Here is a 24,279-nt window from a genome sequence, read left to right as displayed (position 1 = left end):
CAGACATGGGCTAGTTGATCTAGACATTAGAGTTATAAATAGCTCTCTAAGGTCTGCAATGACTGACATGACAAGAGGAAAACTGCTGTTGCACTACTCAGTTAAAAAATTCCGCCTCGTGCATTCTACTATCAAAACTTTCCGGAGTAAGTTGAAAGCCAGACTGAGTTCCTAAAAAATAAAAAATAAACTTGCGCCCCCTAGGCCCAACAGTTTGGGAACTGCTGGTCTAGGCCATGTGATTAACATTTTATGAAGTAGCTATGTAGGGCGTCCTCCGCTCTGCATGTGGATCAAGTTAGGCATAACAACACTTTGTAACCGTCCTCACAGGTGCATTCCTGATTCCATATGTTCTGTTCCTGCTCTCCTGTGGGATCCCCATGTTCCTCCTGGAGACAGCCATGGGACAGTACACCTCGCAGGGCTGCATCACCTGCTGGAGACACTTCTGCCCTCTCTTTGAAGGTTACTACTGCAAGCATAGAATTACATATAGAATCCCAGTGTGTGTGCTTGTGTGTGTGTGTGTGAGTGTGAGAGAGAGCGTGAGAGAGAATGATAAGATCTTTATAGCTGCAAGAACATTTCATTTTAGGGACCCTCTTAGTACAGTATGCACTGTACTGTGCTGATGGGTTTTGTTTTGTAAATAGCGGGTGAGCCCAAGAGGAAATATTCCACAGTATATATAGAGTCACCTCCATAATGATTGGCACCCTTAATAGAGATGAGCAGAAAATACTGTATAATATATAATACAAATACTGCTCTATATTGTATGCTAAATAAATGGGAAACATTATTTTATGCTAATACAGTTGCTCAGAGAAATATATTATTTTTTAACAAGTAATATTTTTTTATCTCAAAAAGATGGGTGTCAAACTTATTGGCACCTCTAAATATTATTAGAAATAAAATCAAACAAAATAAAATCTGCTCAATGAATCTCATCGTAAGGAACTGTATTGTGTCCTTCCATGGCTGCCTGTTTCACTAAGGTATAAAAATGAGGTAAAATGCATGTTAAATCCCTTTGTGATGGGAAAAGTCAAAGAACTCACAAACGAAGAGGCAAATTGTTGTTGACCTTCATATATCAGGCAATATATATATATATATATATATATATATATATATATGTATATATATACACTGCTAAAAAAAATTAAGGGAACACTTAAACAACACAATGTAACTCCAAGTCAATCACACTTCTGTGAAATCAAACTGTCCACTTAGGAAGCAACACTGATTGACAATAAATGTCACATGCTGTTGTGCAAATGGAATAGACAACAGGTGGAAATTATAGGCAATTAGCAAGACACCCACAATAAAGGACTGGTTTTGCAGGTGGTGACAACACAGACCACTTCTCAGTTCCTATGCTTCCTGGCTGATGTTTTGGTCACTTTTGAATGCTGGCGGTGCTTTCACTCTAGTGGTAGCATGAGACGGAGTCTACAACCCACACAAGTGGCTCAGGTAGTGCAGCTCATCCAGGATGGCACATCAATGCGAGCTGTGGCAAGAAGGTTTGCTGTGTCTGTCAGCGTAGTGTCCAGAGCATGGAGGCGCTACCAGGAGACAGGCCAGTACATCAGGAGACGTGGAGGAGGCCGTAGGAGGGCAACAACCCAGCAGCAGGACTGCTACCTCCGCCTTTGTGCAAGGAGGAGCAGGAGGAGCACTGCCAGAGCCCTGCAAAATGACCTCCAGCAGGCCACAAATGTGCATGTGTCTGCTCAAACGGTCAGAAACAGACTCCATGAGGGTGGTATGAGGGCCCGACGTCCACAGGTGGGGGTTGTGCTTACAGCCCAACACCGTGCAGGACGTTTGGCATTTGCCAGAGAACACCAAGATTGGCAAATACGCCACTGGCGCCCTGTGCTCTTCACAGATGAAAGCAGGTTCACACTGAGCACATGTGACAGACGTGACAGAGTCTGGAGACGCCATGGAGAACTTTCTGCTGCCTGCAACATCCTCCAGCATAACCGGTTTGGCGGTGGGTCAGTCATGGTGTGGGGTGGCATTTCTTTGGGGGGCCGCACAGCCCTCCATGTGCTCGCCAGAGGTAGCCTGACTACCATTAGGTACCGAGATGAGATCCTCAGACCCCTTGTGAGACCATATGCTGGTGCGGTTGGCCCTGGGTTCCTCCTAATGCAAGACAATGCTAGACCTCATGTGGCTGGAGTGTGTCAGCAGTTCCTGCAAGAGGAAAGCATTGATGCTATGGACTGGCCCGCCCGTTCCCCAGACCTGAATCCAATTGAGCACATCTGGGACATCATGTCTCGCTCCATCCACCAACGCCACGTTGCACCACAGACTGTCCAGGAGTTGGCGGATGCTTTAGTCCAGGTCTGGGAGGAGATCCCTCAGGAGACCATCCGCCACCTCATCAGGCGCATGCCCAGGCATTGTAGGGAGGTCATACAGGCACGTGGAGGCCACACACACTACTGAGCCTCATTTTGACTTGTTTTAAGGACATTACATTTAATTTTGAGGGTGACTCCAAATCCAGACCTCCATGGGTTGATAAATTTGATTTCCATTGATAATTTTTGTGTGATTTTGTTGTCAGCACATTCAACTATGTAAAGAAAAAAGTATTTAATAAGATTATTTCATTCATTCAGATCTAGGATGTGTTATTTTAGTGTTCCCTTTATTTTTTTGAGCAGTGTATATATATATACACTACTGTTCAAAAGTTTGGGGTCACTTAGAAATGTCCTTGTTTTCGAAAGAAAAGCTAATTTTTTGTCCATTAAAAAAACATCAAATTGATCAGAAATACAGTGTAGACATTGTTAATGTTGTAAATGGCTATCGTAACTGGAAACGGCTGATTTTTTATGGAATATCTACATAGGCGTACAGAGGCCCATTATCAGCAACCATCAGTCCTGTGTTCCAATGGCACGTTGTGTTTGCTAATCCAAGTTTATCATTTTAAAAGGCTAATTGATCATTAGAAAACCCTTTTGCAATTATGTTAGCACAGCTGAAAACTGTTGTGCTGATTAAAGAAGCAATAAAACTGGCCTTGCTACCAAATCTACAATTAAACGCCCCCTCCATGCCAATGGGCTCTTTGGAAGGGTTGCCAAAAAAAGCCTTTATTGAAAGCAACCAACAAAGGTAAACTGCTGTAATTTGCTAAACGGCATTGGTATTTGGATTGCAACTGGTGTTATGTTCAGATGACATGAAAATAGAGCTCCTTGGCCACGCACACCAGTGGTGGGTTTGGTGTCGAAAGAAGGATGCATATAGAAAAAACAACCTCATACCTACTGTAAAATATGGTGGTGGATCTTTGATCTTATGGGGCTGTTTTGCTTCCACTGTTCCTGGGGCCCTTGTTAAGGTGAACAGCATTAAGAACTCCACCAAGTACCAGGACATTTTAGCCCAAAACCTGGTTGCCTCTGCCAGGAGGTTGCCTCTGCCAGGAGGCTGAAACTTGGCTGCAAGTGGATTTTACAGCAAGACAATAACCCCAGCACAAATCAAAATCCAGAAAGAAAGGGTTAATTGACAACAAAATCAACATTTTGCATTGACCATCTCAGTCTCCGGACTTGAACCCCATCGAAAACCTGTGGTTTGACTGGAAGAGGGCAGTCCTTAAGCGTGTGTTCTCCAATCTCATAAAATATTTTAGAAAAAAGCTCAGTCTCATTATCCTTGCAAGGGGAGTGTACCAGAGTATCGAAAACAGGGGTGCCAATAATTTTGAAACCTTGATTTTTTTTTAAATATGGTTTATTACTTGTTAAACAAAATCTGTTTCTCTGCAATTGTATTATTATAAAATAATATAAATTAAAAACATTTATTGCCTACAATATACTGTAGGTCCGTATTTGTATTATTTATTTATTTTTGCTAATATTTATCAAGGGTTCCATACATTTTGGAGGTGATCTACTCATGAAAATGTTGCTCAATTCTGACGTGGCTATTTGAATATGTAGTCAGAATGCTCTCAAGGCAATAGTACACTAATCCATATGTGAATTAGCATTTTTTAAATAAATGTTTACAATTTCTTACCCTATATAATACTTTATATTACAAAATGATCACAGGATGAAATAGTACAGGAAAGACATATTTAGCTTGTTTCAGCTTATCCATTATGAATTTACTCAAAACAGCCAACCTTAGCCCCCCCAAAAAATCCCTCCAAGCCAACCTTATCTGGGTGGAAAACACAAAACCTGCAAACAGGAAACTGTGCATATTTACATTTAAGTGCACTTACAATTGTTTTGTTTGTCCCCAGGGATTGGTTATGCCACCCAGGTGGTCATTGCGTATGCTGCAGTGTCATACATCATCATCCAGGCCTGGGCCTTCTTCTACTTGTTCTCCTCCTTCAGTGCCGAGGTGCCATGGGCCAGCTGCAGAAACGCCTGGAACACAGGTAATAACAGTAACATGGGTAATAACAGTTAGTAACACGGGTCATAGCACTTACAGTTATATACATATTGACATATACAATAGGTCAATTACACAGGCAATAACAGGTAATAACAGGTGATAACACAAGTAATAACATGTAATAACAAAGGTAATAACAGTTAATAAAACAGGTATTAATAGTTAATAACATGAATACACAGAAAATAAGTTAATTACACAGGAAATAACAGTTAACCCTAAAGGACCACACACACCACACCGATTGTCGATCTTCTGTTCGTCTGCCGCTTGTTCGGCGTCGTGTGTTTTAGGGACCACCTGCTGATGGATGTCTGGCTGCCAACATTTTTGTGCGATTCTACATGAAGAATCGGTTTGCACTCAGTTTGCAAATTACATCCGGCACTCTGTTCAGAAGTGCTAAGTACTATCGGCTGGCAAAAGCTATTGGTGTGTCCGAGCCTTAAAAGTGGCAACATATTTATATACTTAAAAGTGCCAACTCCAAATTGGTAATGATTGCAAAGAGACACTGTCTGTCAAGCAGTAACACATTTGTATTTTATTAACCTTTTGCAACACATATGTTAACATTTTCACACCTTTATAGTCAAATGTGATGGATGTTTTTAATGCTTGAAGTTATTTTGATCAATTTCATCCACAACAACTTTTCATGAACCTTTGTCTGTTATTCATTCAAAGTCTTGTGTTTCTCTGATACTGAGAGGCTGAGAAATTGGCGATTGAGTTAATCTGACGTACTGGTACGAACTAAGCCCCGATATGGGCGCCGGTGCCATATTAGACTTTTGACTCTAGCTTTGAATGCTATGGGTTATCAACTCAACTTGGTGTGGAGACATTGACTGGAGGGTAAATAATGTAGGTATTTATATTTTTGAGCAGAGGTGGCACCACAGGTCCCAGAAAAGTGTGGGCAAATTTTTCTTGATGGTAACCAGGTAAAACTTCGTAACCTAGTTGTAGCAGGGATTGACCTTAAAACCTCTTAAATGTAATCTACGTAATCCCAGAAAGTAATTATTTATCATGAGAGGACCATAAACAAGTAATGCTACATACTCCAAGAAAGGTTAAAATCTCACCTTTCCGGTTAAAATAGTTATAAATTGCTGAGGTGTAGTCACTTTTGAGGACACAGTATAAATATGATATAAATATGAAATATTTTCTATGAGGTATTTCCTATTCAACAAAACTATGAATAAGGCTTGAAATGACTTACAATACCAGTCAAAGGTTTGGACACACCTACTCATTCAAGGGTTATCTTTATTTTTACTATTTTCTACATTGTAGAATAATAGTGAAGACATCAAAACTATGAAATAACACATATGGAATCAAGTAGTAACCAAAAAGGTGATAAACAAATCAAAATATATTTTATATTTGAGATTCTTCAAATAGCCACCCTTTGCCTTGATGACAGCTTGCACACTCTTGTCATTCTCTCAACCAGCTTCACCTGGAATGCTTTTCCAACAGCCTTGAAGGACTTCCCACATATGCTTAGCACTTGTTGGCTGCTTTTCCTTCACTCTGCCGTCCGACTCATCCCAAACCATCTCAATTGGGTTGAGGTCGGGGGATTGTGGAGGCCAGGTCATCTGATGCAGCACTCCTTCTTAAAATAGCCCTTAACACAGCCTGGAGATGTGTTGGGTCAATCAATCAATCAATCATATTTATTTATAAAGCCCTTTTTACATCAGCAGATGTCACAAAGTGCTATACAGAAACCCAGCCTAAAACCCCAAACAGCAAGAAATGCAGATGTAGAAGCACGGTCATTGTCCTGTTGAAAAACAAATGATTGTCCCACTAAGCCCAAACCAGATGGGATGGCGTATTGCTGCAGAATGCTGTGGTAGCCATGCTGGTTAAGTGAATTCTAAATAAATCACAGACAGTGTCACCATCAAAGCACCCCCACACCATAACTACTCTTCCTCCATGCTTTACAGTGGGAACTCCATTGGAGAACGGAGATCATCCGTTCACCCACACCGCGTTTCACAAAGACACGGCAGTTGGAACCAAAAATCTCAAATTTAGACTCCAGACCAAAGCACACATTTCCACTTGTCTAATGTCCATTGCTCGTGTTTCTTGGCCCAAGCAGGTCTCTTATTCTTATTGCATTTTTTACATTTTAGTCATTTAGCAGACGCTCTTATCCAGAGCGACTTACAGTTAGTGAGCGCATACAATTTCATACTGGCCCCCCGTGGGAAACGAACCCACAACCCTGGCGTTGCAAGCCATGCTCTACCAACTGAGCTATTGGTGTCCTTTAGTAGTGGTTTCTTTGCAGCAATTTGACCATGAAGGCCTGATTCACACAGTCCCCTCTGAACAGTTGATGTTGAGAGGTGTCTGTGACTTGAACTCTTTGAAGCATTTATTTGGGCTGCAATTTCTTAGGCTGGTAACTCTAATGTAACTCTGCAGCAGAGGTAACTCTGGGTCTTTCATTCCTGTGGTGGGCCAGTTTCATCATAACGCTTGATGGTTTTTGCGACTGCACTTGAAGAAACTTTAAAAGTTCTTGAAATGTTCCGTATTGAGTGACCTTCATGTCGTAAAGTAATGATGGACTGCTGTTTCTCTTTGCTTATTTGAGCTGTTCTTTCCATAATATGGACTTGGTCTTTTACCAAATAGGGCTATCTTCTGTATACTCCCCCTACCTTGTCACAACACAACTGATTTGCTGAAACGCATTAAGAAGGAAAGACATTTCACAAATTAGCTTTTAACAAGGCACACCTGTTAATTGAAATGCATTCCAGGTGACTACATCATGAAGCTGGTTGAGAGAATGCCAAGCGTGTGCAAAGCTGTCATCAAGGCAAAGGGTGGCTATTTGAAGAATCTCAAATATAACATATATTTTGATTTGTTTAACACTTTTTTTGGGTTACTACATGATTCCATATGTGTTATTTCATAGTTTTGATGTCTTCACTATTATTCTACAATGTAAAAAATAGTAAAAATAAAGAAAAACCCTTGAATGAGTAGGTGTGTCCAAACATTTGACTGATAGTGTATATGCTTTCTAAATATAGTATAATAACATTATAAAACCGCTAACTATACGATTTCACCTTCCTTATAACTTTAAAATACATATTTGTATGTTTAGTGTTAAAGAAAATGTGCACTGTTTCTAAAGGTCTCTCTTGATCAAAACATCTGCCCCCACCGCAGTGAATGTCAGGCAGCTCTAGCTTGGCTTCCTGAACTCATTACGAACTCGCCTTTCATCTCATATTAATCTTGTCCATCTATGACAAACAGAAAGTGTTATTTTTGTTTAAAATCTATTAATTATTTTAGATTAATGGCTATAAATCGATCTCTGAATATGCTATAGTGATGAAACCACTCTCTCCTGCTGCGCTACAGTGTAAGAATTGCAGGCATGTGCTTAGTCAGTGGCTGGTTGGTAACCTTTTATTACATTTGTATTTATTAGGATCCCCATTATCTGACGCCAATGACAAGTATAGAACTACATACATTTCAAATAAGAATACACACTTTCATAAATGTATGCTTTAGCATTCCATGCATCATGTACTCATTATAACAGCAATACTGCAGCCATTAATTTTCTCATGTATTGCGATCCTTTGCTCTACTGTTACAATTGCTTTGTCTAAGTATGTCCTGATATCCTAATCTCACAGCATCCTTGAATCCTGATATCCTAATCTCACAGCACCAGTTGTTCTGTAAACACAGTATCCTTCAGTATCCTTAGTTATTTTGTTTTACGTCAATACTATGCATCATCATGTGATTCATAGATGCTACTGAATTAAAGTGCACCACACACGAAAACCGAAATGCAATTTGTATTTGTATTTGTATTTATTAGGGATCCCCATTCTTCCTGGGATCCAAACATATTAAAGCACTTCAATTACATATAAAACAAAATATAAAACAGTACATCATATGACATTATTACACCACTACCTATCTACAATACAAAATGTTTAATACCACCATACAACAATATCACAATGTGTGCGTATGCATGTGTCTATACCCTAGTGTGTGTCTCTTCACTGTCCCCGTTGTTCCATAAGGTGTATATTTACCTGTTTTTTAAATCTGATTCTGCTGCTTGCATCAGTTACCTGATGTGGAATAGAGTTCCATGTAGTCATGGCTCTCTGTAGTACTGTGTGCCTCCCATAGTCTGTTCTGGACTTGGGGACTATGAAGAGACCTCTGGTGGCATGTCTTGTGGGGTATGCATGTCGGTACATTCAGCTTGTCAACACCTCTTACAAAAACAAGCAGTGATGAAGTCAATCTCTCTTCCACTCTGAGCCAGGAGAGACTGACATGCATGTCATTAATGTTAGCTCTCTGTGTACTTTTAATGGCCAGCCGTGCTGCCCTGTTCTGAGCCAACTGCAATTTTCCCAAGTCCCTCTTTGTGGCACCTGACCACACTACTGAACAGTAGTCTAGGTGCAACAAAATTAGGGCCTGTAGGTCCTGCCTTGTTGATAATGTTGTTAAGAAGGCAGAGAGCGCTTAATTATGGACATACTTCTCCCCATTTTAGCTACTGTTGTATCAAAATGCTTTGACCATGACAGTCAATCCAGGGTTACTCCAAGCAGTTTAGTCTCCTCAACTTGCTCAATTTCCACATTATTCATTGCGAGATGTAGTTGAGGTTTAGGGTTTAGTGACTGATTTGACCCAAATGCAATGCTTTTCGTTTTGGAAATATTCAGGACTAACTTGCCACCTATTCCAAAACTAACTGCAACTCTTTGTTAAGTGTTGCAGTTATTTCAGTTGCTGTAGTAGCTGACGTGTATAGTGTTGAGTCATCCGCATACATAGACACACTGGCTTTACTCCAAGCCAGTGGCATGTCGTTAGTAAAGATGGAAGAAAGCAAGGGGCCTAGACAGCTGCCCTGGGGAATTCCTGATTCTACCTGGATTATGTTTGAGAGGCTTCCATTAAAGAACACCCTCTGTGTTCTGTTAGACAAGTAACTCTTTATCCACATTATAGCAGAGGGTGTAAAGCCATAACACATACGTTTTTCCAGCAGCAGACTATGATCGATAATGTCAAAAGCCGCACTGAAGTCTAACAAAACAGCCCCCACAATCTTTTTATCATCAATTTCTCTCAGCCAATCATCAGTCATTTGTGTAAGTGCTGTACTTGTTGAATGTCCTTCTCTATAAGCATGCTGAAAGTTTGTTGTCAATTTGTTTACAGTAAAATAGCATTGTATCTGGTCAAACACCATTTTTTCCAATAGTTTATTAAGGGTTGGTAACAGGCTAATTGGTTGGCTATTTGAGCCAGTAAAGGGGGCTTTACTATTCTTAGGTAGCGGAATTACTTTTGCTTCCCTCCAAGCCTGGTGGCACACACATTCTAGTAGGCTTAAATTGAAAATATGGCAAATAGGAGTGGCAAGATCGTCCGTTATTATCCTCAGCAATTTTCTATCCAAGTTGTCAGACCCTGGTGGCTTGTCAATGTTAATAGACAACAATACTTTTTTCACCTCTTCCACACTCACTTTACGGAATTCGAAATTACAATGCTTGTCTTTCATAATTTGGTCATTTATATTTGGATGTGTAGTGTCAACAATTGTTGCTGGCATGTCATGCCTAAGTTTGCTAATCTTGCGAATGAAAAAATAATGAAAGTAGTTGGCAATATCAGTTGGTTTTGTGATGAATGAGCCATCTGATTCAATTAATGATGGAGCTGAGTTTGCCTTTTTCCCCAAAATTTCATTTAAGGTGCTCCAAAGCTTTTTACTATCATTCTTTATGTCATTTATCCTTGTTTCAGAGTGTTGTTTCTTCTTCTTTTTATGTCATGTAATCATGTCATGTGGAGTTTCACCCAAGTCATTAACTCCTGCTCCGTTCCCCTGGCGTGAAGAGATTGACATATCATATCGTATGGAGTTGCACCTACGTTTCACTCCTGCTATGTTACCTTGATGTGAAAGCAGCAACCTTGAATCGCATAGAGTAGCACCGCACTCAGCTAAATTCCCCTGACGTGAATAAAGCTACCTTGTTTTGCTAAATTCCCCTGATGTGAATAAAGTTACCTTGTTTCGCTAAATTCCCCTGATGTGATTATAGCTACCTTGTTTAACAAAATTCCCCTTATGTGAATAAAGCCACTGTACCTTGTTTTGCTAAATTCCCCTGACGTGAATAAAACTACCATTTCAATATGAAAAATATACTTTTTTGTCCTACAGAACCCAAAATGTAAGCTGGTTTTACTCCTTTATTTGTGAACAAAGTAATTGTAAACAAACACTGTATAGACTCACAAAACATGGTTAAAACTGTCATTCCTTTTTTTGGGGGGGGGGGGTAGTTCAGCTTTAATATTGCAGATAGATTGTGGCTTCCATCAATGTAATTGTCTGCATCATTTCCATTCCCCCATACATTTTTTTGTAACTATATATTTAAAATATATATATATATTTCCCTTTATTATTTTCCCCTAACCCTACCATCCCTCCCCTAATTGGAGTAAACTAATGGACAACAACTCTTAGGCAGCTACTTCCAGCTTATACATACTATATACATTTCACGGACACAGTATAGTTATCTTTTGTTTGTTTTTAGTCCCATCCTTCAGCTCCACTCAACCCCTCCCATCTATCTCTGAACACCATCCATTGTAGAATAATAGTGAAGACATCAAAACTATGAAATAACACATATGGAATCATGTAGTAACCAAAAAAGTGTTAAACAAATCAACATTTATTTTATATTTGAGATTCTTTGGAGGGGGGGGGGGGGGATATACAGAAGATAGCCCTATTTGGTAAAAGACCAAGTCCATATTATGGCAAGAACAGCTCAAATAAGCAAAGAGAAACAACAATCCATCATTACTTTAAGACACGAAGGTCAGTCAATATGGAACATTTCAAGAACTTTGAATGTTTCTTTGTGCAGTTGCAAAAACCATCAAGTGCTATGATGAAACTGGCTCTCATGAGGACCGCCACAGGAATGGAAGACCCAGAGTTACCTCTGCTGCAGAGGATAAGTTAATTAGAGTTACCAGCCTCAGAAATTAAAGCCCAAATAAATGCTTCACAGAGATCAAGTAGCAGACACATCTCAACATCAACTGTTCAGAGGAGACTGTGTGAATCAGGCCTCCATGGTCGAATTGCTGCAAAGAAACCGCTACTAAAGGACACCAATAGTAAGAAGAGACTTGCTTGGGCCAAGAAACACAAGCAATGGACATTAGACCGGTGGAAATGTGTCCTTTGGTCTGGAGTCCAAGTCTGAGATTTTTGGTTCCAGCCGCTGTGGCTTTGTGAGACGCGGTGTGGGTGAACGGATGATCTCTGCATGTGTATTTCACACTGTAAAGCATGGAGGAGGAGGTGTTATGGTGTGGGGGTGCTTTGCTGGTGACACTGTCTGTGATTTATTTAGAATTCAAGGCACACTTAACCAGCATGGCTACCACAGCCTTCTGCAGTGATACACCATCCCATCTGGTTTGGGCTTAGTGGGACTATTATTTGTTATTCAACAGGACAATGACCCAACACACCTCCAGGCTATTTTACCAAGAAGGAGAGTGATGGAGTGCTGCATCAGATGACCTGGCCTCCACAATCCCCCGACCTCAACCCAATTGAGATGGTTTGGGATGAGTCGGACCGCAGAGTAAAGGAAAAGCAGCCAACAAGTGCTCAGCATATGTGGGAACTCCTTCAAGACTGTTGGAAAAGCATTCCAGCTGAAGCTGGTTGAGAGAATGCCAAGACTGTGCAAAGCTGTCATCAAGGCCAAGGGTGGCTATTTGAAGAATCTCAAATATAAAATATATTTTGATTTGTTTAACACATTTTGGTTACTACATGATTCCATATGTGTTATTTCATAGTTTTGATGTCTTCACTATTATTCTACAATGTAGAAAGACTGGTAGTGTATATAACATTATATTGGTTGCAAGAATTTTGTATAATAATTTAAATGGAAAAACTCTAGGTTATGAATCCAATTTTGTGTATCAGTTCAGAAACCATGTGCCATGGAATCGGTACATCAAAAATCTCTTCCCAACTATTTTGCAATCTATATGGCACAGCTGTCAATTTCTTGGTCCTTAAATGAAACTGGTATACTTTTTTATTTATCACAATTTTCTTTAGCCAATTTTGGTCTTTAATGCAGGGCCGACAGACAAGTTCCTTACTTTCTCCCCCTTCCACTTGCCTTTTCCATTGGATGGTCAGTCCTTGCATCCATAGCTCTTTCTATGAATTTGAGAGTGGTTACATTTCTCCAGCCCCATCCCTCAGCTATTTACCAAATCACTGGCGAGCCTAAAACTGATATTTGTGGTTCATCCCCATTGTTAAAGTGAAAGATGGACAATTTATGACATTTATGGCAGCCGGGTAAGTTGAGCCTGCTCTGTGGTTGCCCCTTAGGCAGGTGATTTTTTAAAACTGAAAACAACCAAACTGCAAGAATACCAGTAGCCTAACATAGGAGCTACACTGGGGCAAAAAAGCAGTAATTTGTTGCTTTTATCAAAAAGTGTACGATTGAGTCAAATTTTTCAGCTTAGCCGCCTGACTAGTATACCCTAAGAGAGATCATTCCTCCATATTAACACAGAAATCATAGCAAATTGTGTTTTTGGTTGGTAACTAGCTGATTGACAAAGTCCTACAATTTTAGAACGATAAAAAGGAGGGTTTCAAAATTATTTTTGACCCCAGGTGGGACTTTTAGGGTTAATAACATACACTATATATCCAAAAGTATGTAGACACCCATTCAAATTAGTGGATTAGGCTATTTCAGGCACACCCGTTTCTGATAGGTGTATAAAATTGAGCGTACAGCCATGCAATCTCCATAGACAAACGTTGGCAGTAGAATGGCCTTACTGAAGAGCTCAGTGACTTTCAACGTGGCACCGTCATAGGATGCCACCTTTCCAACAAGTCAGTTCGTCAAATTTCTGCCCTGCTAGAGCTGCCCCGGTCAACTGTAAGTGCTGTTATTGTGAAGTGGAAACATCTAGGAGTCACAACTGCTCAGCCGTGAAGTGGTAGGCCACACAATCTCACAGAACGGGACCGCCAAGTGCTGAAGCACGTAGCGCGTAAAGATTGTCTGTCCTCAGTTGAAACACTCACTACACAGTTCCAAACTACCTCTGGAAGCAACATCAGCACAACAACTGTTTGTTGAGAGCTTCATGAAATGGGTTTCCATGGCCAAGCTGCCGCACACAAGCCTAAAATCACCATGCGCAATGCCAAGCGTCGACTGGAGTGGTGTAAAGCTCGCCACCATTGGACTCAAGCTTCACCATCTGGCAGTCCGACGGACTAATTTGGGTTTGGCGAATGCCAGGAGAATGCTACCTGCCCCAATGCATAGTGCCAACTGTAAAGTTTGGTGGAGGAGGAATAATGGTCTGGGGCTGTTTTTCATGGTTCAGGCCCCTTAGTTCCAGTGAAGGGAAATCTTAACTCTACATCTTACAATGACATTCTAGGCGATTCTGTGCTTCCAACTTTGGGGCAAAAGTTTGGGGAAGGATGACAATGCCCCCGTGCACAAAGCGAGGTCCATACAGAAATGGTTTGTCGAGATCGGTGTTGAAGAACTTGACTGGCCTGCACAGAGCCCTGACCTCAACCCCATCGAACACCTTTGGGATGAATTGGAATGACGACTGCGAGCCAGGCCTAATCGCCCAACATCAGTGACCGACTTCACTAATGCTCTTGTGGCTGAATGGAAGCAAGTCCCCGCAGCAATGTCCCAACATCTAGTGGAAAGCCTTCCCAGAAGAGTGGAGGCTGTTATAGCAGCAAAGGGGGGACCAACTCCATTTTAATGGCCATGATTTTGGAATGAGATGTTCGACGAGCAGGTGTCCACATACTTTTGGTCATGAATTGTATGTCATAACAGTTAATAACACAGGTGATAGCAGTTATTAACACAAGCAGTTAAAAACACATTAATTAAAGTGAATCGCAGGCGTCATGTTCATCTAGGCGATCACAGGTAGTTCATCTGTGGTCCTCTGTAGCTCAACTGGTAGAGCACGGCGCTTGTAATGCCAAGGTAGTGGGTTCGATCCCCGGGACCACCCATACACAAAAATTTATGCACGCATGACTGTAAGTCGCTTTGGATAAAAGCGTCTGCTAAATGGCATATTATTATATTATTATTATTATTGGACACTAGGGGCCAGCATATCAGCAACACATCAATCACATTAAATCTCATCAGCAAAAAATAAGACAGCAGAAATTAAACTATTTACAATGCATACACAGGAAAAATACATTTTGACGGAGGCAAATGGAATAGTGGACATTCTCATTTAACAACCCATCTATTTTGTAACAGACTGACAATATACTGAACATTTCATCATAAGCATGATTCAAAATGAGACATCTAAAGTGCTTCAAAAGGAGAAACACCGTATTTTAGATTCTTAAAGGTGTACTATGCAGAAATTGCTCCACCATTTCCTGGTTGCTAAAATTCAAATAGTTCGCCTAATTTTTATGTGAAAAAACAAGCAAGTATAGTGTAGAGAATCATTGTACCATCTAAACTGCTGTGAAATATATTTTCCATAACCAAAAGTATTGTGTTTTTAGCTGTTTGAAACTGGTGTACAAAACTGAAAGTAAAAGACGCAAAAAGAACGGGAAGCATAGAAATAGCGCACATAGAACAGATCTACCGCGTCTTAGGCTTGCTTTCAATGAGAATGACAAATCTATAACTCACATTTCTATGTGAATTTGGTCGGGTTGCCCAAAAAGTTACATATTGCAGCTTTAAGACAGGGAAGGGAAGAAATACCATCCTAATATTGAGTTGCACCCCCATTTGCCCTCAGAACAGCCTCAATTCGTCGGGGCATGGACTATACAAGGTGTCGAAAGCGTTTCACAGGGATGCTGGCCCATGTTGACTCCAATGCTTCCCACAATTGTGTCAAGTTGACTGGGTGTCCTTTGGGTGGTGGACCATTCTTGATGCACACAGGAAACTGTTGAACATGAAAAACCCAGCGGCGTTGCAGTTCTTGACACACTCAACCCGGTGCACCTGGCACCTACTACCATACCCCGGTCAAAGGCACATAAATCTTTTGTCTTGCCCATTCACTCTCTGAATGGCACACACACACAATCCATGCCTCAATTGTCTCAAGGCTTAAAAATCCTTCTTTAATTTGTCTCCTTTCCTTCATCTACACTGATTGAAGTGGATTTAACCAGTGACATCAATAAGGGATCATAGCTTTCACCTGGATTCACCTGGTCAGTCTATGTCAAGAAAATCCTGGATAGGTGAGGCCTTTGAAGGTATGCATCCAGTATGTAGGTAGCTCCTTACTAGTTTGTCATTTATTGTGAGGGCACATCTGAAACTGAGCCCAGGAGGTTCAGTGAGCACTTCACGTAATGTGTTGTCACTACGGATGATGTCCCAGTTACTTTTGATGATTTGTCTGATTTGGACTGCTTCCATACTGTACCGTGTTACAAAATAGGGCCTTTGAGCCTGTTCTCGTTTACATTTGTGTCAAAGCAGCTCATTTCTATCAAGTGACAGGGCTCTGTTGTGAGCTTGTGTAAGCACCTGAGGCTGGTACCCATTCTGCTGAAAGCGTTGCTGCATGTCATACTGAATGTGTCTTAGTCTCTGAAATTGTCCAAATGGAATGTTGTTGATAAGCCACTGGGGGTGGAAACTGTCTTCATGCAGTATGGTGTTCCGATCCATGCTTTTTCTGTAGATAGAAGTGTGTAAATTGCCTTGGTCATCCTTTGAGATTTTTAAATCAAGAAAGTTGATCATACTCCAAGCTCAGTTTCAGGTTTTCTTTGGTACAGTTAATATAAGCATAGAAATCCAACAGTTCCTGTTCAGAGCCAGAGAAGAACAGAATCACGTCATCAATGTACGGCCCCACCAGACAATCTTGTCTTGAAAGGTATTGGTGGCAAAGTATATAAACCGGTCCTCCCATAGTCCTAAAAACAAGTTAGCATAATTTGGTGCGAAGCAAGCTCCCATAGCTGTACCCTTATCCTGTCTATACAGTTGGTCCTGGAACAGGAAGACATTGTTATTTAGGGCCCACAGTGAGTTGCACAATAAAGTCACTAGGGGGCATCATGTCACAAGGTCTTGACTCCTGACAAAGCGTCGAGGCCTTCATCATGGACAATGTTGCTGTACAAAGACTGTCCTGGGTGTAGTAAGGTAATCCTGCAACAAAGGGTTTTTATAAAGAAATCAGCAAATTTGGATGTTGGTTCTGTTATAGCGTCATTTCCACTGATAATGGGTCTGCCTGGTGGAGTTTTATTTATGTTTTATTTCGGTAACATATCAAAATATGTAAAACGTGAGTAAGTAGTGATGTTCTCTTTTGGAAATCCAACTTTGATTATTGGCCACAGTTAATAGCTCAGTGAGTTCCATTTTCATGTTCTCCAGTGGATTTGATGGTGGCATAGAATAGTACTCAGTGTTCTTTAGTTGGTGCATAGCGTCTCCTATGTATTTGTCTTTGCCCCATACACACCGCACCTCCCTTGGCTGCACTTTTTATGATGATGTCATCTCTTGCTGATAGCCATTTGAGCACTTCAGATTTTTTTGTGGGGAAGGGTCATGTTGTACTGGCATGTCTTCTTCTGTTCATAACCTTTTCTACCTCACAAGACACCTTTTTAGTGAAGGTATTCAATGTGGAGTTTATATTAGTGGGTAGAAAGGTGGACATAGGTCGGAAGGAAGAGTTTATGTGTGGCTCACTAGTAGAGGAACAGGGCGACTTACAGTAGTGAGTTCATACATTTCCATACTTTTTTCATACTAGTCCCCCATGGGATTCAAACCTACAACCTTGGCGTTGCAAGCGCCATGCTCTACCAACTGAGCCACACGGGATCTATAGGCCTTCACATTGAAGGGATTTTGCTGGTACCAGACCTTTAAATGTAAACTCCAGTAAAACAGAAAAATATCTACATTGGTATTAAGTCGGGGCGAAAAAAAAGAGGACTGAGCACGCCCCCATTCTCATTGACGGGCTGTAGTGGAACAGGTTGAGAGCTTCAAGTTCCTTGGTGTCCACATCACCAACGAACTATCATGGTCCAAACACACCAAGACAGTCGTGAAGAGGGCACGACAAAGCCTATTCCCCCTCAGGAGACTGAAAACATTTGGCATGGGTCCTCAGATCCTCAAAAAGTTATAAAGCTGCACCATCGAGAGCATCCTGACTGGTTGCATCACCGCCTGGTATGGCAACTGCTCGGCCTCCGACCGCAAGGCACTACAGAGGGTAGTGCGTACGTCCCAGTACATCACTGGGGCCAAGCTTCCTGCCATCCACGACCTCTATATCAGGCAGTGTCAGAGGAAGGCGCTAAAAATTGTCAAAGACTCCAGCCACCCTAGTCATAGACTGTTCTCTCTGCTACCGCACGGCAGGCGGTACCGGAGCACCAAGTCTAGGTCCAAAAGGCTTCTCAACAGCTTCTACCCCCAAGCCATAAGACTCCTGAACAGCTAATCATGGCTACCCGGACTATTTGCACTGCCCCCCCCACCACCCCCACCCCATATTTTTACGCTGCTGCTACTCTGTTAATTATTTATGCATAGTCACTTTAACTACCTACATGTACATATTACCTCAACTACCTCAACTAGCCGGTGCCTCCACACATTGACTCTGCACCGGTACCCCCCTGTATATAGCCTCCCTACTGTTATTTTATTTTACTTCTGCTCTTTTTTTCTCAACACTTTTTTGTTGTTGTTGTTTTATTTTACTTTTTTATAAAAAAATAAATGCATTGTTGGTTAAGGGCTGTAAGTAAGCATTTCACGGTAATGTCTACACCTGTTGTATTCGGCGCATGTGGCAAATAAAAATTGATTTGATTTAATTTGATTTGAGAGCCTCTTAATTCATTCATCCACGACTAATTCATACTGGATCCACACCCTCAAAAGCCTCACCTATCCAGGACTCAATGAAGAAATAGATTACTCCCCTTTTTCTTTCCTACACTCTCAGGTCTGATCTTTTTATACTCCAGTCTTAATTCGCTAAAATATCAACTTTCTCTTGTCTCTAACATAAAGTGTTAGAGACACTTTCTTGGGGGGCTTCCCTTTTTTCACATTTTGTTACGCTACAGCCTTATTCTAAAATGGATTAAATTCATTTTTTTCCTCATCAATCTTCACACAATACCCCATAATGACAAAGTGAAAACAGGTTTTTAGAAATGTTTGCAAATGTATTAAAAATAAAAAACAGAAATACCTTATTTACAGAATTATTCAGACCCTTTGCTATGAGACTCGAAATTGAGCTGCATCCTGTTTCCATTAATCATCCTTGAGATGTTTCTACAACTTGATTGGAGTCCACCTGTGGTAAATTGAATTAATTGGACAAGATTTGGAAAGGCACACACCTGTCTATATAAGGTCCCACAGTTGACCAAGCAATGAGGTCAAAATAATTGTCCGTAGAGCTCCGAGACAGGATTGTGTGGAGGCACAGATCTGGGGAAGGGTACAAAAACAATTCTGCAGCATTGAAGGTCCCCAAGAACACAGTGGCCTCCATCATTCTTAAATGGAAGAAGTTTGGAACCACCAAAACTCTTCTTAGAGCTGGCTGCCTGGCCAAACTGAGCAATTGGGTGAGAAGGGCCTTGGTCAGGGAGGTGACCAAGAACCCAATGGTCACTCTGACAGAGCTCCAAAGTTCCTCTGTGGAGATGGGAGAGCCTTCCAGAAGGACAGCCATCTCTGCAGCACTCCACTAATCAGGCCTTTATGGTAGAGTGGCCAGACGGAATCCACTCCTCAGTCAAAGGCACGAGAGCCTGCTTGGAGTTTGCCAAAAGGAACCTAAAGGACTCTCAGACCATGAAAAACAAGATTCTCTGTTCTGATGAAACCAAGATTGAACTCTTTGACCTGAATGCTAAGCGTCACGTCTGGAGGAAACCTGGCACCATCCCCACGGTGAAGCATGGTGGTGGCAGCATCATGCTGTGGGGATGTTTTTCAGCGGCAGGGACCTTTAGCCTAGTCAGGATCGAGGAAAAGATGAACGGAGCAAAGTACAGAGAGATCCTTGATGAAAACCTGCTCCAGAGTGCTCAGGACCTCAGACTTGGATGAAGGATCACCTTCTAACAGGACAACGACCCTAAAAACACAGCCAAAACAACGCAGGAGTGGCTTTGGGACAAGTCTCTGAATGTCCTTGAGTGGCCCAGCCAGAGCCCGGACTTGAACCCAATCGAACATCTCTGGAGAGACCTGAAAATAGCTGTGCAGCGACACTGCTCATCCAACCTGACAGGGCTTGAGGGAATCTGCAGAGAAGAATGGGAAAAACTCCCCAAATACAGGTGTGCCAATCTTGTAGTGTCATACCCAAGAAGACTCAATGCTGTAATCGCTGAGTAAAGGGTTTGAATACTTATGTAAATGTAAGATTTCCATGAATAAATAAATATATACAGTTAAAGTTGGAAGTTTACATGCACCTTAGCCAAATACATTTATACTCAGTTTTTCACAATTCCTGACATTTAATCCTAGTAAAAATTCCCTGTCTTAGGTCAGTTAGGATCACCACTTTATTTTAAGAATGTGAAATGTCAAAATAATAGTAGAGAGAATTATATATTTCAGCTTTTATTTCTTTCATCACATTCCCAGTGGGTCAGAAGTTTACATACACTCAATTAGTATTTGGTAACATTGCCTTTAAATTGTTTAACTTGGGTCAAATGTTTTGGGTAGCCTTCCACAAGCTTCCTACAATAAGTTGGGTGAATTTTGGCCCATTCCTCTTGACAGAGCTGGTGTAACTGAGTCAGGTTTGTAGACCTCCTTGCTCGCACACGCTTTTTCAGTTCTGCCCACATATTTTCTATAGGATTGAGGTCAGGTTATTTTTTTTATTTTTTTTATTTATTTTTTTAGGGGGTAGATCAGCTTTAATATTTCAGATAGATTGTAACTTCCATTTATGTAATTGTCTGCATCACTTCCAATCCCCCATATGTTTTTTTTCTCGTAAATATATATATATATATACAGTGGGGGAAAAAAGTATTTAGTCAGCCAAGTTCTCCCACTTAAAAAGATGAGAGAGGCCTGTAATTTTCATCATAGGTACACGTCAACTATGACAGACAAAATGAGAAAGAAAAATTCAGAAAATCACATTGTAGGATTTTTAATGATTTTTTTTGCAAATTATGGTGGAAAATAAGTATTTGGTCAATAACAAAAGTTTCTCAATACTTTGTTATATACCCTTTGTTGGCAATGACACAGGTCAAACGTTTTCTGTAAGTCTTCACAAGGTTTTCACACACTGTTGCTGGTATTTTGGCCCATTCCTCCATGCAGATCTCCTCTAGAGCAGTGATGTTTTGGGGCTGTCGCTGGGCAACACGGACTTTCAACTCCCTCCAAAGATTTTCTATGGGGTTGAGATCTGGAGACTGGCTAGGCCACTCCAGGACCTTGAAATGCTTCTTACGAAGCCACTCCTTCGTTGCCCGGGCGGTGTGTTTGGGATCATTGTCATGCTGAAAGACCCAGCCACAATTCATCTTCAATGCCCTTGCTGATGGAAGGAGGTTTTCACTCAAAATCTCACGATACATGGCCCCATTCATTCTTTCCTTTACACAGATCAGTCGTCCTGGTCCCTTTGCAGAAAAACAGCCCCAAAGCATGATGTTTCCACCCCCATGCTTCACAGTAGGTATGGTGTTCTTTGGATGCAACTCAGCATTCTTTGTCCTCCAAACACGATGAGTTGAGTTTTTACCAAAAAGTTTTCTTTTGGTTTCATCTGACCATATGACATTCTCCCAATCCTCTTCTGGATCATCCAAATGCACTCTAGCAAACTTCAGACGGGCCTGGACATGTACTGGCTTAAGCAGGGGGACACGTCTGGCACTGCAGGATTTGAGTCCCTGGCGGCGTAGTGTGTTACTGATGGTAGGCTTTGTTACTTTGGTCCCAGCTCTCTGCAGGTCATTCACTAGGTCCCCCTGTGTGGTTCTGGGATTTTTGCTCACCGTTCTTGTGATCATTTTGACCCCACGGGGTGAGATCTTGCGTGGAGCCCCAGATCGAGGGAGATTATCAGTGGTCTTGTATGTCTTCCATATCCTAATAATTGCTCCCACAGTTGATTTCTTCAAACCAAGCTGCTTACCTATTGCAGATTCAGTCTTCCCAGCCTGGTGCAGGTCTACAATTTTGTTTCTGGTGTCCTTTGACAGCTCTTTGGTCTTGGCCATAGTGGAGTTTGGAGTGTGACTGTTTGAGGTTGTGGACAGGTGTCTTTTATACTGATAACAAGTTCAAACAGGTGCCATTAATACAGGTAACGAGTGGAGGACAGAGGAGCCTCTTAAAGAAGAAGTTACAGGTCTGTGAGAGCCAGAAATCTTGCTTGTTTGTAGGTGACCAAATACTTATTTTCAACCATAATTTGCAAATAAATTCATTAAAAATCCTACAATGTGATTTTCTGGAGAAAAAAAATCTCAATTTGTCTGTCATAGTTGACGTGTACCTATGATGAAAATTACAGGCCTCTCTCATCTTTTTAAGTGGGAGAACTTGCACAATTGGTGGCTGACTAAATACTTTTTTCCCCCACTGTATGTATGTATGTATGTGTGTATATGTGTATATATGTGTATGTGTATGTACAGTGGGGAGAACAAGTATTTGATACACTGCCGATTTTGCAGGTTTTCCTACTTACAAAGCATGTAGAGGTCTGTAATTTTTATCATAGGTACACTTCAACTATGAGAGATGGAATCTAAAACAAGAATCCAGAAAATCATATTGTATGATTTTTAAGTAATTAATTTGCATTTTATTGCATGACATAAGTATTTGATACATCAGAAAAGCAGAACTTAATATTTGGTACAGAAACTTTTGTTTGCAATTACAGAGATCATACGTTTCCTGTAGGTCTTGACCAGATTTGCACACACTGCAGCAGGGATTTTGGCCCACTCCTCCATACAGACCTTCTCCAGATCCTTCAGGTTTCGGGGATGTCACTGGGCAATACGGACTTTCAGCTCCCTCCAAAGATTTTCTATTGGGTTCAGGTCTGGAGACTGGCTAGGCCACTCCAGGACCTTGAGATGCTTCGTACGGAGCCACTCCTTAGTTGCCCTGGCTGTGTGTTTCGGGTCGTTGTCATGCTGGAAGACCCAGCCACGACCCATCTTCAATGCTCTTACTGAGGGAAGGAGGTTGTTGGCCAAGATCTCGCGATACATGGCCCCATCCATCCTCCCCTCAATACGGTGCAGTCGTCCTGTCCCCTTTGCAGAAAAGCATCACCAAAGAATGATGTTTCCACCTCCATGCTTCACGGTTGGGATGGTGTTCTTGGGGTTGTACTCATCCTTCTTCTTCCTCCAAACACGGCGAGTGGAGTTTAGACCAAAAAGCTCTATTTTTGTCTCATCAGACCACATGACCTTCTCCCATTCCTCCTCTGGATCATCCAGATGGTCATTGGCAAACTTCAGACGGGCCTGGACATGCGCTGGCTTGAGCAGGGGGACCTTGCGTGTTCTGCAGGATTTTAATCCATGACGGCGTAGTGTGTTACTAATGGTTTTCTTTGAGACTGCGGTCCCAGCTCTTTTCAGGTCATTGACCAGGTCCTGCCGTGTAATTCTGGGCTGATCCCTCACCTTCCTCATGATCATTGATGCCCCACGAGGTGAGATCTTGCATGGAGCCCCAGACCGAGGGTGATTGACCGTCATCTTGAACTTCTTCCATTTTCTAATAATTGCGCCAACAGTTGTTGCCTTCTCACCAAGCTGCTTGCCTATTGTCCTGTAGCCCATCCCAGCCTTGTGCAGGTCTACAATTTTATCCCTGATGTCCTTACACAGCTCTCTGGTCTTGGCCATTGTGGAGAGGTTGGAGTCTGTTTGATTGAGTGTGTGGACAGGTGTCTTTTATACAGGTAACGAGTTCAAACAGGTTTAGTTAATACAGGTAATGTGTGGAGAACATGAGGGCTTCTTAAATAAAAACTAACAGGTCTGTGAGAGACGGAATTCTTACTGGTTGGTAGGTGATCAAATACTTATGTCATGCAATAAAATGCAAATTAATTACTTAAAAATCATACAATGTGATTTTCTGGATTTTTGTTTTAGATTCCGTCTCTCACATTTGAAGTGTACCTATGATAAAAATTACAGACCTCTACATGCTTTGTAAGTAGGAAAACCTGCAAAATTGGGAGTGTATCAAATACTTGTTCTCCCCACTGTATATGTGTATGTATGTGTGTGTGTGTATGTATATATATATATACAGATAAACATGGGGGATTGGAAGTGATGCAGACAATTACATTGATGGAAGTTCCAATCTATCTGCAATATTAAGCTGATCTACCCCCCTCAAAAAAAAAAAATCTGCCCTTGCCATCGATACTATTGGCCAATTTACAATCGCTTGATAATAAAGTGGACGAAATACAGGCACGTATATCCTACCAACGGGACATTCAAAACTGTAATATCTTATGTTTCACTGAGTCATGGCTGAACGAAGACATGAATAACATACAGTTGGCGGGTTATACACTGTA

At 41.3% G+C, this 24,279-nt stretch overlaps 1 protein-coding gene across 1 annotated transcript in view; it reads left to right on the top strand.

Moving 5' to 3' along the window:
* Positions 1 to 24,279, top strand: part of LOC311133304 (sodium- and chloride-dependent GABA transporter 2-like) — a gene marked incomplete at both ends in the record, with an annotated part of 66,794 nt that overhangs the window by 4,298 nt on the left and 38,217 nt on the right. The window contains 2 exons of the mRNA XM_084166806.1: positions 334 to 468; positions 4,313 to 4,453. Coding sequence (XP_084022932.1) covers positions 334 to 468; positions 4,313 to 4,453 — 276 coding nt within the window. The remainder of the gene's footprint in view (positions 1 to 333; positions 469 to 4,312; positions 4,454 to 24,279) is intronic.

Source organism: Coregonus lavaretus (genome assembly GCF_964263955.1).
Source record: "Coregonus lavaretus genome assembly, chromosome: 8".
NCBI classification, from domain to species: Eukaryota; Metazoa; Chordata; class Actinopteri; order Salmoniformes; family Salmonidae; genus Coregonus; species Coregonus lavaretus.
This window is presented reverse-complemented; position numbering and strand designations above follow the sequence as displayed.